This window comes from Saccopteryx leptura, chromosome 3, assembly GCF_036850995.1.
Source record: "Saccopteryx leptura isolate mSacLep1 chromosome 3, mSacLep1_pri_phased_curated, whole genome shotgun sequence".
In the NCBI taxonomy this organism is placed as follows: domain Eukaryota; kingdom Metazoa; phylum Chordata; class Mammalia; order Chiroptera; family Emballonuridae; genus Saccopteryx; species Saccopteryx leptura.
The window spans coordinates 221,193,796-221,207,684 of NC_089505.1; the positions used below are offsets into that span (position 1 = coordinate 221,193,796).

A 13,889-nucleotide genomic window follows, 5' to 3' on the forward strand; every position below is an offset into this window, starting at 1 on the left:
CAATGAAGCCAAGAACTGGTGGGCCATTAGCTTTAATCCTAGCTTGTACCCGGTGGGCAAGAAATACACACAGTGGGAAAACACTTCCCTTTCCATTCAGGGCTCCCAAAGCCACAGACTTATCTGAGTTTTCCCAGGATCAAAGGTTTGTCCTCACCAGCCTTATTCACCTCTGTTCCCATCTCCTCCTCTCTGCACAAACTGGCTTCTTCTTCAGCACTCTGCCATCTTGGCTGCTTCTCCTCTCCTCCACGTGGCCTTTCTCTGCTCTCCTGTCAGCATGGGCTCCTCCTAGAATGTAATCACTCTTCCCCTGGAACAACATGATCTCTCTTCCTTTAAAAACCTTTTGGTGTGAAAGCACTCCCCCAAAACATATTAATATAATCATGCTCATGCCAAGCAAGAAGAGCAACTAATATTATCACCTGGGCAACAGGCTTCCAAGTGGGCAGCACCATCTTTAACAAAGTGAGCATAATATATTTTATGTGCCCAATAATACCCATGAATATAGCTTAGTTGAATTATTCTTTTCTTTTAAAAGTAAGTAATATCATTTAAAAGATACCTCAAAGGGTACATGTTTTAATGAAATGGTAAATTCAGGAAAATTTTATGAGCTTTATAGAGCAAATTTATTAAAACTGTTTTTCAGCTTTTTCATCACAAAATGGCTTGGGCTTCTTTTGCTTCTAAGGGACCTACAGTGCACAAAACAAATGCAAGCTGGTCACCCCACTGCTCCCTGAGCCCTATCAGCCAGCTCAAAATCAGTGCAGAAAGAGCAATGCTAGGACTATTGTTTTGGGGGAGAAAGCCCATGCTAGCATCTTCACAGCCATCTGTCTTCAATAGAAGCCTATTTTTGTGAAAATGGGTCATGTGGGCTACTGGCGACTGGGTCTCACTCACATAGTGGAGTCTATTCCCAGCTCTGCAAGGATATTCAAGAATGAGCAAGTTTTGGGAGACTAATTATTTTCTTCAAACTCACAAGAGACTGACTTAGAAACCAGGAAGCCAATTATTTAAAAATATCCCCTTCTCAACAGGACACCTTCTTGGAGCACCTTCATTCACTCATTTATTCCACACGAGTTGATGTATACACCTATCATATCTGGGTCACTAGAAACAGTATTGTTGTAATGTAACCAGCAAGTTCCCCAAAGACACCAAGTCCAGATGAATTTTTGAGTTTATTGCCGATGACTACAGGGGGTTAAGACAAACCCAGATCCTGCAGCCCCCCTACAGTTCAGAGGCCCCTTTTCATAGACCCAATTACACACTGGCTGGGCTTGGGAGGAGGGGTAGCATGGCACAAAAGTCATTAACCTCATTAACAAGCTCATTGAAGTTTACTGCCTTGTTACAACATTTATTTATAGCAGGGGTCCCCAAACTACGGCCCCGCGGGCCGCATGCGGCCCCTTGAGGCCATTTATCTCCCCCCCCCCCCCGTCGCACTTCCGGAAGGGGCACCTCTTTCATTGGTGCTCAGTGAGAGGAGCACATTGACCATCTCATTAGTCAAAAGCAGGCCTATAGTTCCCATTGAAATACTGGTCAGTTTGTTGATTTAAATTTACTTGTTCTTTATTTTAATTATTGTATTTGTTCCCATTTTGTTTTCTTACTTTAAAATAAGATATGTGCAGTGTGCATAGGGATTTGTTCATAGTTTTTTTTATAGTCCGGCCCTCCAATGGTCTGAGGGACAGTGAACTGGCCCCCTGTGTAAAAAGTTTGGGGACCCCTGATTTATAGGATCTATCAAAAGGAGAACATTGCTATACCCTAAAGGCTTTTAAGGAAAGAGAAGTAAAGGGATTCTCAGATAAATTCTATCTTCCTTGCTCTGTGGTTAAATTATGGCTTATCTGACCCAGTTGCCCTTGCAAGTCCTTCGTCCTGCATCCTCTCCTCCTTCCTTTCTCCACAGAAAGGAGGTGGTGAGAGGTCTTACTTTTCCTCTTTAAAATGGTTTTGCTAATGCTAAGTTTTACAGTTCCTTGGCACCTCATCACATTATGAACAGGAAACAGTCCCAGCTCTTAAGAGGCTCTCGCTCCATTTTGATCCTCCCAGAGCATGGTCCTCAGAATCCTTGTCAGAACCTCACAATCAGCTTATAAGAATGCAGTCATAAACCCCACCCTCAGATGCAGAAAATTAAAAACTTTTTGTGATTCTTTTGCAACAAAATTTTGTGACGCTTTAGTCTAATAGAAAACGCAGGCATGTAAACAAATTGTTTCTATCTAAAACATTCTTGGGGAAAAAATAAAGTTCAGTGATTTGCAGGAGCAATATCCCAATACCCGAGGCCTTGTTTCTTCCCTAAGGAGAGGCTTCCCAAAGAAGTCAGAGCTCTTTTTCCCCTTTAAAACATCAAAGTCCTTGACATACAACCTTCCAGATGTCCATGTTGAGCCATGCTCACTGATCTGGCACATAGCATTCTACTATTTCTTAGAGCACTGTTCACTTTAGATGCATTTTATAATGGTTGCTTGCTGCTGAGCATAAAGAAGGAGAAAGGGGGAGACTAAAATTTACCATGTATGAGCCAACATGTTGGGCACTTAAATATATTAACTCATTCACTCTCATGATAACCATAAAAGTAGGGATATCTCCCCCATTTTACAGATAAGCAAATTTTGGTCGAGAGAAATGAAGAAACTTGCCCAAGTCCACACAACTAATAAGTGCCAAAGTCAGGATCCAACCTCAGATTTGTCTGCTTCCAAAGCCCTGATACTCTTCCCACACTGTGTATCCTCCCAAGTTACCATGATGTCAGCAAACCTCATGTTGGTATAATCCTGAGATGTATTGGTTGTTTACAGTTTCCTTTGAGGAGTTTATAGCCTCGTCTTTTGCTGGGATGGAAACCACCCAGTCTAATTCTGATACATAACTGGTGATGGTTGCTGAGCTATATCCCTGAGGTATCGCCTAGTGTGACATTCTGGTGAGTAACAGCACATGCCTGCTAGTTTAGCTGTGACTTGCTTGCTGCTGGACTAGTATTACTCAGAGAACTCCCAAGTGTTGGGCTTCACTATCTGTATTTTGTCTCCCTTGTCAAACTGTGACTTCCTTGTATAGAGCTATGCATATCTGTTTCTGTAACCACTCTCCCTGGTAGGCCCCCATCTCTGGGCAGATACTTCCAAATAGGCTGTCCCAGAGCAGAGCTCCTGACAGAGACAGGCTCCTCTTTTATCCTTGTCTCCTCAGAACTCTGCACACCACTCGACTTTCAAACAGCAAACATGGACTGGATCTCTCACCCTGAAATCAGAGCCAGTGTTTTCAAAGGTTACCAGAAATCTTCTCTATTTCTTTTTCCTAAGCACTCAATTTAGTTTCTAAAAGGTTTTTGAGGGATATTTCTATGCCTCATGTTTTGGGAGGTGACACAGGATGCATCACTTGATTATTTCACCATGATGCTAAGAGATTATATTGGTGATGGAAGAACTGAACTGGGTTTACCCCATCACTTCCCAGTGTCAGGAAAGGGTTACAGTGAGTAGGGATAGAAGGGTTAGGTGGAGGGGGTTACTGGTGATAGGCTGGACTACAGCCAGGAGCTGAGAATAAATCTAGGAGCCCAGGATACACGCCCACTGTCAGGGAAGGAACACAAGGTTCCCTGCCCTTAACAGGGCTTTCTCTCTGGCTGGGGAAAGTAGACCTTCACACATATCAGGTGAAGGTGTGCACTAAGGGGAGAAGAGGTACAGGGGAACAGTTCTTAAGTTCTAAACTGGGATCCTGGAGTTACAGAAAGAAGGTGCAACTTTCCAATCATCAAGTAGAAGCACAATTGACATTTCAAGAGTTTCCTGAATAGGTACCTTGTCTTATTCCTTTTGAAACACCTCCTCAACCCTAGTGAGACGCTAAAGCTCACAGATGGAGTTTAATAAATGCTTGTTAACTAAGCAGACGGCTATCTCATAGCAGCAAAGAGAAATTCAAAGCAATCCACTGTTAGAAGGAGCAGGACGTTGGAGATAATTAAAGTCTCTATGCCTTGTCAACTGTAAAGTGGGATGATTTTGGAAGTGCAGCACTCCAGCTCCATCCACTGAATTAAACTGAGTTCTAGGGAGAAGAAAGATGACCTGAGAAACCCTCCTGCTCTCAGCAAGCTAGAAACAGGCACCCATCAGTGCCTCTAAATTAAATTAGAGATTAGAGCAAAGCAGCAATGCCCATGCCAAGTGATGGGCCAGTAAACTTTTAATATCTAATTACAGATCACAAGTGTCTTCCAAAAACATAACTTGATTATTTTTTCTCTTTAAGCATAACAGCCCAACAGATGTTAAAGACAATAAAATCTGGTTTCATTTTATTTAGCTGCTATAGTTCATGTATTTTTTCGTTCCACCAACACAAAAGAAGTGCAGTTTCCAAAGCTAGAATCACTACATTTTTATAGCTATACTATTCTTAGAATTAATAACAATAGTGGAATAGAGCAGGTTTTCTACTACTATTCTGCCAGGAAAACTGGACAAAAACAAAGATACTCTCAGAAAACCTCCTTTTTCCTAATACCTGATATTCCTTTTTACTTATTCATTGCTAAGTCTTTCTCTTGTCCCATGAGCACACAGAACCTTATTTGCCAGCTCTACTCAATTAGCAGGGGCTGGCCAGCATGCTGTACTGGGAGGGGCTGAGGCCAACACAGGCTCAGTGGGAAGGGGTGATGATGAATTAATTAGTGATGGCCGAATGGGTGGTTGGGCCTAGAAGTAAAAGCAGCCTGCTCCCCAACCTGAACTTCTGGAACCAGGAGAGTGTTCTGAACTACTAGTTCTGTTGGTTGTAGGAAATAGAAATAGTTATCAAACACCTCCCTAAAAATAGAAGTCCAGGACCAGATGGCCACACTAGTGAATTCTACCAAACATTCAAAGAAGACTTGGTATCCTTCTCAGAGTCTTCCAAAAAATAGAAGAAGAAGCAATACTTCTGAACACATTTTATGAGGCCAACATAACCCTCATACCAAAATCTGGCAAGGACAAAAAAACCCCAAAACAACAACAACAACAACAAAAAAAACTACAGACCAATATCTCTAATGAATACAAATGCAAAAATCCTAAACAAAATACTAACAAAGCAAAATACAACAACACATTAAAAAGTAATACATCATGATCAAGTGGGGTTCATTCCAAGGGCACAAGGATGGTACAACATACTCAAATGGATCAATGTAATACACCACACTAACAAAACAAAAGATAAAGATTATATAATCTTATCAATAGATGCAGGAAAAGCATTTGATAAGTCCATTTATGTTAAAACATTCAATAAAATGGGTATAGAATGAAAGTACTTCAGCATAAAGGCCATATATGACAAAACTCTCAACCAATATTATACTCAATCATGAAAAACTGAAAGCTTTTTCTCTAAAATCAGGAACAAGACAAAGATGCCCACTCTCACCACTCTTAATCAACATAGTACTAGAAGTCTTAGCCAGAGAAACCAGGCAAGAACAAGAAATAAAAAGCATCCGAATTGGGAATGAAGATCTAAAAGTATCACTTTTTTGAATATGACATGATTCTGTATATGAAAAATCCTAAAGACTCCACCAAAAAATATTAGAAACTATAAACAAATACAGTAAAGTTGCAGGATACAAAATAAATATACAAAAATTCACTGTTTTTCTTTATACTAACAATAAAATTTAAGAAAGAGAAAGGAAATAATTTCTTTTGCAAGGGCAAAAAAAGAATGAACTACCTAGGAATAAACTTAACAAAGGATGTGAAACACCTATACACTGAAAACTACAAAGGACTATTAAGAGAGATTGAAAAAGACAATGAAATGGAAAGATATTTCATGTTCATGGATCAGAAGACTCAACATAGTTAAATTGACCATATTACCCAAAGCAATATATTGATTTAATGCAATCCCCACCAATATCCCAATGTCATTTTTTTTAAAGAAATGGAACAAAAAATTACCAAATTTGTAAAGACCCCAAAGAGCCAAAATGATCCTCAGGAAAAAAAAAAAACAACAAAGCTGGAGATATCTCACTACCTGAGTTCTAATTATACATAAAGCAACAATAATCAAAACAGCATGGAATTGACAAAAAACAGACACACAGACCTGTGGAACAGAATTGAGAGGCCAGAAATAAAACCACATTTATATAGGAAAATAATTTTTGACAAAGAAGCCAAAACACACAATGGAGAAAAGAAAGCCTCTTCAATAAATATGCTGGGAAAATTGGAAAGCCACATGCAAAAGAAAGAAACTAGATTACAGTTTGTCCCCATGAACAAAAAGAAAAAGTTGGGGTTTTTTTTGTTTTGTTTTGTTTTTTAAGTGAGAGGAGGGGAAATAGTGAGACTCCTGCATGCACTCCAAACCGGGATCTACTGACAACTTTGCCTGGGACAGATGTTCAATCAATCTGAGACTGACACTGGGACTGAGGTATCCTCAGGGCTTGGATCAACCCTCGAACCAATTGAACCACTGGCTGAGGGAGGAGAAGAGAAAGAGAAGAGGGAGAGAGAGGGAAAGAGAAGCAGATGGTCGCTTCTCTTGTGTGCCCTGACAGGGAATTCAACACAGGATGTCCATACACCAGGCTGAAGCTAAAAATTTACTCAAAATAGATCAAAGACCTAAATATAAGATCTGAAATAATAACTTACATAGAAGAAAACAGAAACTAAACTATGGAACTTGGTCATAGAGAACATTATATGAATTTGACCCCAAAGCAAGGGAAGTAAAGGCAAAAATAAATGAATGGGACTATATCAAATTAAAAAGCTTCTGCACAGAAAAAAATCCCCAACAAAACAAAAAGGCAATAGACTAAATGGGAATTGATATTTGCAAACAACAGTTCCAACAAGGAGTTAATATCCAAAATATACAACTCAACACCAAAAAAAACAAGTAAACCAATTAAAAAATGGGCAGAAGTCCTGAACAGACACTTCTCTCAGGAAGACATACAAATGGCCAAGCAGATATATGAACACATGGTCACCTTCACTAGCTATTAGGGAAATGCAAATCAAAACTATAATGAGATACCACCTCACACCTGTTAGATTGGCTGTTATCAACAAGACTAGTAATAACAAGTATTGGAGAGGCTGTTGAGGAAAAAGAAAACTTATATACTACTGGTAGGAATGTAAACTGGTACAGCCACTATGGAAAATAGTATGGTAGTTCCTCAAAAAATTGAGAACATAATTATTATATGACCTAGCAACTCCTCTTCTGGGCATCTACCTGAAAAACTCAAAAACTTTTATTCAAAATGTATATGCATCCCTATGTTCACTGCAGCATTATTCATAGTGGCCAAGACATGGAGACAGAGAAGACTGGATAAAGAAGATGTGGTCCATATATACAATGGAATACTACTCAGCCACAGGAAAAGATGAAATACTACCATTTGCAACATGGATGGACCTTAAGAATATTGTACTAAACAAAATAAGTCAATCAGAAAAAAGCTAAGTACCATATGATTTCACTCATATGTGGAATGTAAAATGGAAACTCATAGACACAGACAACAGTATGGTGGAGGAGTATAAAAGGATTAAGGGAGTCATATATATGGCAATGAAAGATGATTTGACTTTGCGTGGTAGGCACACAATGCACTGTATGGATATGTAGCATAGATATTTTTCATATTTTTAAATAATTTTTATATTTTAAAAAAAGTTTAATATTTATAAAATATATTCTCTTTTAAAACACCGGAATTTTATACCAGCTTATCTAGTGTTATTTTGGAATTTTGGAAATTGGTAATAGACGGGCTGTGTTCAAATGATATTTTTTTACATACTTTTTTGATTATGAGTGGCAACATGATGTACAAACACATAAATGTACAAGAAAAAGTGAAAGGTCCTGTCCATCCCAAACAGGAGATGTAGATATCAGATTCCACATTTGGTCGTAGAGCTCACTATGAAACAAACACCTTTAAACATTTAAGATGTAGACTTACCGGATATACACAGGTATGTAAGTCAATATCTTTTCCCCATTTTTCTAGAAAGTATGAGGGAAATGAGAATGAAAAAGATAACAAAGACGTCTTCACCTGCTAAATTAGGAGACAACAATAACATCCAGCTGAGGGCTGTCTATGGGGAAGAAGCTGTACAGAAGGAAGTATAAAGAGTGCTCCTGGACTGGTCCAGAGAGCCGGGGTGGGGGTGAGGAGGTGGGAGGCCCACCTAAAGTCAAAGTTGAGCCTTCTTGGCCAAGTTGGCTGCTTCAGGAACAAGGGCTAACAGCAAAAGTCAATCTACTTGTTTTAGAGAGGCAAGGAAAGTTGCCTCACCCAGGACAAACTTACCTGTAGTAGCAGAGAAGAGCTGTGAGCTGCAAAGCATAGCCCTTCCCTACCCTACCTCCCATTGCAACCACTTACTTGTACTGTTCTATCTTGTCTCCTTCCAGTGGTGAATAATAAAAAGGAAGCTAATGCACAGCACCCAAACAAGTTATTATAAGGAGAAAATGAGGGAAAGAGCTGAAAAACTATCAAGAGATAAATCATCCTAAAAATGTTATCAAGTTATCAAGAAATACATGAAAATCATGATCTAATATTTCACCATGGGTTAAAAATATTATATATATATGAAGCCATTATCTCCATGAAGGAAAAAAACAAAGCAGAAATTCAAAAACTCAAGAGTGATGATAAAACAGGGAGAGATGGAACAGACAAACTCAGGAAAGTAGGAGAAAATCACAAATGTTAAGAGAAAATTGGTGGAGACTCAAAAAAGAAAATGCACTGTGGAACTCACTATAAGACACCAGGTGAGCGCAAACAGAAATAAAGTATTTTAAATTATTAGAGGGCACAGGATGGACACGGGACAGTCAGAGAAGATCTACCATATTTATATATAAAATGAGTCACTGAAGAAAACCATGTGGTGCAATGGCCTGCCACTTACTCTCTGTGAACTAGAACAAGTTTCTTAACCACTTGCTGTCTTGGTTTCCCCATAACAAATGAGGATACTATTAGTCCCTACTCCACAGGGCTGTGATGAAGATTAAATGAGTTAAAATTTGATAAGAGTCTGGAACAGTGCCTGGCATAGAACAAGCAATGTCTAAATGTTTGTTGAATTTTAAAATATTAATAACAATGGAACAGAGATAGAACATGGAATGGTTGGATGCCAGAGGCTGGGGGAGGAAAGACTGGGGATTTGTTGTTTAATAGGTAGAGTTTCAGTTTTGCAAGTTGAAGAGTTCTGGAGATTGGCTGCCCAACAATATGAATGGTTAAAATTGGTTAAGATGGTCAATTTTATGTTATGTAGCTTTTAATACGATTTCTTTTATTTCTTTTTCCTGATTGCTTTTTTAAAAATTTTTTAAAAATTTTTTTTAAATAGGCTGGGGAAGAGAGAGAGAGAGAGAGAGAGAAAGGCAGGGGGAGGAGCAGGAAGCATCAACTCCCATATGTGCCTTAAACAGGTGACCTAGGGGTTTTTTTGTTTGTTTGTTTTTTATTTATTTATTTATTGGTTTGAACAACAGAAATTTATTTTCTCAGAGTTCCAGAGGCCTGAAGTCAAAGATGAAAGTGATGGCTGGGTTGTATATGGCTTGGCTTGTAGATGACTGTGTTTTCCCTTTGGTCTTCACATGGTGTGTGTGTGTGTGTGTGTGTGTGTGTGTGTGTGTGTGTGTGTGTGTGTATCCTAGTCTCTCCTTTTTTTTCTTAAAAAATTTTTTTATTAATTTTAATGGGGTGACATTGATAAATCAGGGTACATATGTTCAGAGAAAACATCTCCAGGTTATTTTGACATTTGATTATGTTGCATACCCATCACCCAAAGTCCAATTGTCTTCCGTCACCTTCTATCTGGTTTTCTTTGTGCCCCTCCCCTCCCCCCATGACCTGAGTTTTGAACTGGCAACCTCGCCGTCCCAGGTCGACACTTTATCCACTTGTGCCACTACAGGTCAGATTCTTGTACTACAATCTCTAAAATTATTATCTATCTTAACTACAGAGTTTCTTTTTGCATTGGTGTAGTGCATGGGGTGATGGTAAGTTATCTCTGAAAGTCAATAATAGCAGTAAATTTCTTTATTTTTTTATCATTATTTTTTTGTTACAGAAACAGAGAGAGAGACGGGGACAGATAGGAAGGGAGAGAGATGAAAAGCATCAATTCCTTCATTGTGGCACCTTAGTTGTTCCTTGATTGCTTTCTCATATGTACCTTGACTGGGGGGTTACAGCAGACTGAGTAATCCCTTGCTCAAACCAGTGACCTTGGGTTCAAGTTGGTGAGCCTTGCTCAAACCAGATGAGCTGTGCTTGAGCTGAAAACCTTGGGGTTTCCAGCTTGGGGAACCTTAGTCCTCCGCATCCCAGTCTGACACTCTATCCACTGTGCCACCACCTGGTCAGATGCAGTAAGTTTCTTTAAATTGCCAAGTGATTCCTCTGAGCAATAATCACCCAGCCCCTCGCTTGATGGCTTTAATTTTCTATACAATAGTTGACAAATTACCTTCTGAGGGGGTACTCTCCATCCCCAACTGGAGAGGAACCTGAGGAAACTGACACTGATAAATGCATGGGGAGATGGAACTGATCAGGAAAAGACTGCAGAGCTGTCCCTGAGGCCCAGATGAAGGTTAGACACCACAAATTTTTCAAACAAAATAGTCAAGTACTTCTTGGAAGTTTTTGAATGAGACGTTGACTTTGAAATGTTGGCTTTTTTGGGACATTCTGATGGATAGAGGGGACAAGATCACATATTTAGGATCTGGGACTCTCTCCCCAAATTCAGAACATGTAATCACTGAAATGCCGTTGTAATGGCAGGCCATACTCTGAGCATTTTATTCTAAGAAAAACATCTTTATCTGTAATTTTATTGATGCTTTGCAGGGTTGAGAAGATGGTACTTGTGAAAGTGTAAGCTATGCAGCCATACATGTTTCCCTTTCAAACTAACTTGCCAAGAAACACATAGGCCAAAATGAAACCCCATTTTACAGTAATTGGCATGCCTTCAGGAGCTGGTGACATCTCACATTCTTTACCCTGATTGATTCACTGCCAATAGCCATAATCTTGTAAATTATTTTCAGTATTCATGGCATACAGCCTAAATTAATCTTTCCTTAGATTAGCATCAACCTTGCTTACCAATTGATATTATTTTTTCAATTTCTTGGAGATGTCTAATTCACCATCAGAACAAAGGTATAGGTTATTCCCTAAAGCAGTGATCACCATGCTTTGGGCACTAAGAATCTGAAATCACAAAATGTGTCTCTGATACACACTTTGTGACTTCGCCCCCTGCCTGCATCTCCACCTGACCACCTGACTCTTCCCTTTACCTTCTGCTGTATCTGACTACCTGACTTTACCCCCTGACTTCATCCCCCCCCGATCACCTGACTGCCCTTGCTTTCCCCACCTGACATAAATGTTTCCTGCTCAGTCCCCAGTACCCATCCCCTGGGAGCCTCTTCAACAGCGTTGCATAAAGAGGACACTTTCAAGCAGCCATATCCTGCAGCTCCCACCCCCACTCCCACCCCCAAAGAGTTCTTGCCTCATATTAAAGCTAGAAATCCTTCCATTGATTACCAAAAGTGAGCAGGAGGGTGGAAGTTGATGGGCTTTCTCAGGCATCTGACTACCCTGTGCCATGTCATCTCCCAAAGGAATAGGAGCTTCCCTCCCTGCTTCTCTCAGTGGTGTGTGCTCAGCGTCTGACACTCTGCAATTTCACCAGTCCCAAGGAAACTCCCATTGCCACCTCTTGGCTTTCTGAGTAACTGTCTAGTACTGTATTTCCAAACTACAATCCTACTTCTTACTAATTTTGTGGCCTCATTTCCTATGCCTATTAAACTTTCTGATTGCATTCCTGTAATGAAAGGGGAGGGTCAATCGGCCTCTGCAGAGGTTCCTGTGCGACCCTAGCCTCCAACAAGAGGCAGGTCAGTCCCATAAATGAATCTATGAGCCCTGCTCACATTGCTATGCAGGGCAGCAGAAAACCTAGGGGACTGTGACCTGGACGGCAGAGTGGATCTGCTCAGCCAAGAACTAAGTCCTACACTGATATGCAGTGTGGCTACTTCCCCAGAAGGCTCCCAAGTTTGTAAACACATATCACTAAGGCCCCTTCCCTGGAAGGTAAACTTATAGCTGGTTGCTAAACTGATAAATTCACTATTAACATCCATGAACTCTGCTCTTGTACCACATAAATAATACAAGACACAGTTGGTTCTACCTAGTGCTTTATTTCCTAAGGATATAGATCATCTGAAATTATTAAGATATAAAGCAGTTTCTTTTTTATTTCAGGTACCTGAAGGGGGTTTTCCTTTCAGTTTCCTTGAATTCCAAGACACTATACTGTCATCATCTTTTAGGGAGAATGAAGGAAGTTCCACACACACTGTTCTTTCTGTGAATGCATGGAATCTGAAACATAAAGAGATTTGCACCATTAGGCCAGAGGTGGTATCTGCACTTGTCTATTCAGTCACCCAAGACTGTGAACTTGCTCATCAGCGCTGCTGGGCATTAAAGATGTTTCACTGCTTTCCCTGTACCTTGTGTGTTCCCATAGATGAAAGAAGGGTGGTGGGAGAAAACAGAATTGTGGATGCATTGGGATTTTAGCTGAGGACTCCTCTTTTCATTACAGAGTAATAGCTCAGCCAAATGGTATTTCTTGACCATGAAAAAATGATACCCTGGCCCTGGCCAGTTGGCTCAGTGGTAGAGTACCGGCCCAGTGTATAGATGTCCTGGGTTTAATTCCCACAGGAGAAGTGCACATCTGCTTCTCCAACCCTCCCCCTCTCGTTTCTCTCTCTCTCTCTTTCTCTTTCTTCTCCTCCTATGCCATGGCTCGATTGGAGCAAGTTGGCCCCAGGCACTGAGGATGGCTCCATGGCCTCCACCTCAGGTGCTAAGAAGAGCTCTCTTGCTGAGCAATGGAGCAATACCCCAGATGGGCAGAGCATTGCCCCCTAGTGGGCTTGCTGGGTGAATCCCTGTTGCGGCACATGTGGAATCTGTTTCTGCCTCCCTCCTCTCACTGAAGAAAGAAAGAAAGAAAGAAAGAAAGAAAGAAAGAAAGAAAGAAAGAAAGAAAGAAAGATGACACCATGTGCTTATATTTATTCATTGTTCTGAGGGTTCACTCATGGCAGCACAGTTTTGACAAGCCAAGTCTAATGTGGGTCCACAGTGCCCACAGCCCTACAGGCAGAGAGCAGGCAAGAGAGTAGGCACCATCACTCACCTGTCAATGGTTTGCAGGCTGCAGTCAGCTTTAATTCGGCAAATACTTCCCCAGGACCTATGCATAGTACAAATGGAAAGATTTCCTGTGTGGACAGGTTTGCAGTGACCCATTCCTCCAGGTCTGGCCCTAGGAGCAGCAGCAGCACTGGGAGCTGGTTAGGGTGCCGGTTCCCAGACCACCCAGAGGCTGAGTCCAAATCAGCACTTGAACGAGCTCCCAAGGCACTCGTGTGCCCCTAAAGCTCAAGGAGCATTGGTGTAGTGCACAAGTGATAGACTAAGTCCCAAACGAAGCCACTTACCTGGACTCCAAAAAGTCAGTAATCATAGGAAATGTCTTTCAGACTGGCAGAGGAGACCTCTGAATAACGCTCCTCTAGCCCCTTAGGGGTGGCCTGTTTCTACCAACTCAATCTAGAGAGAATCCTGAAGCACAGGTGAGGATAGATGGATGGAAGGATGGATGGATGGATGGATGGATGGATGGATG

General features: G+C 40.7%; 1 protein-coding gene across 1 annotated transcript in view; it reads right to left on the reverse strand.

Moving 5' to 3' along the window:
• Nucleotides 1–13,889, reverse strand: part of VWA3B (von Willebrand factor A domain containing 3B) — a 225,207-nt gene that overhangs the window by 169,346 nt on the left and 41,972 nt on the right. The window contains 1 exon segment of the mRNA XM_066377626.1: nucleotides 12,453–12,568. Coding sequence (XP_066233723.1) covers nucleotides 12,453–12,568 — 116 coding nt within the window.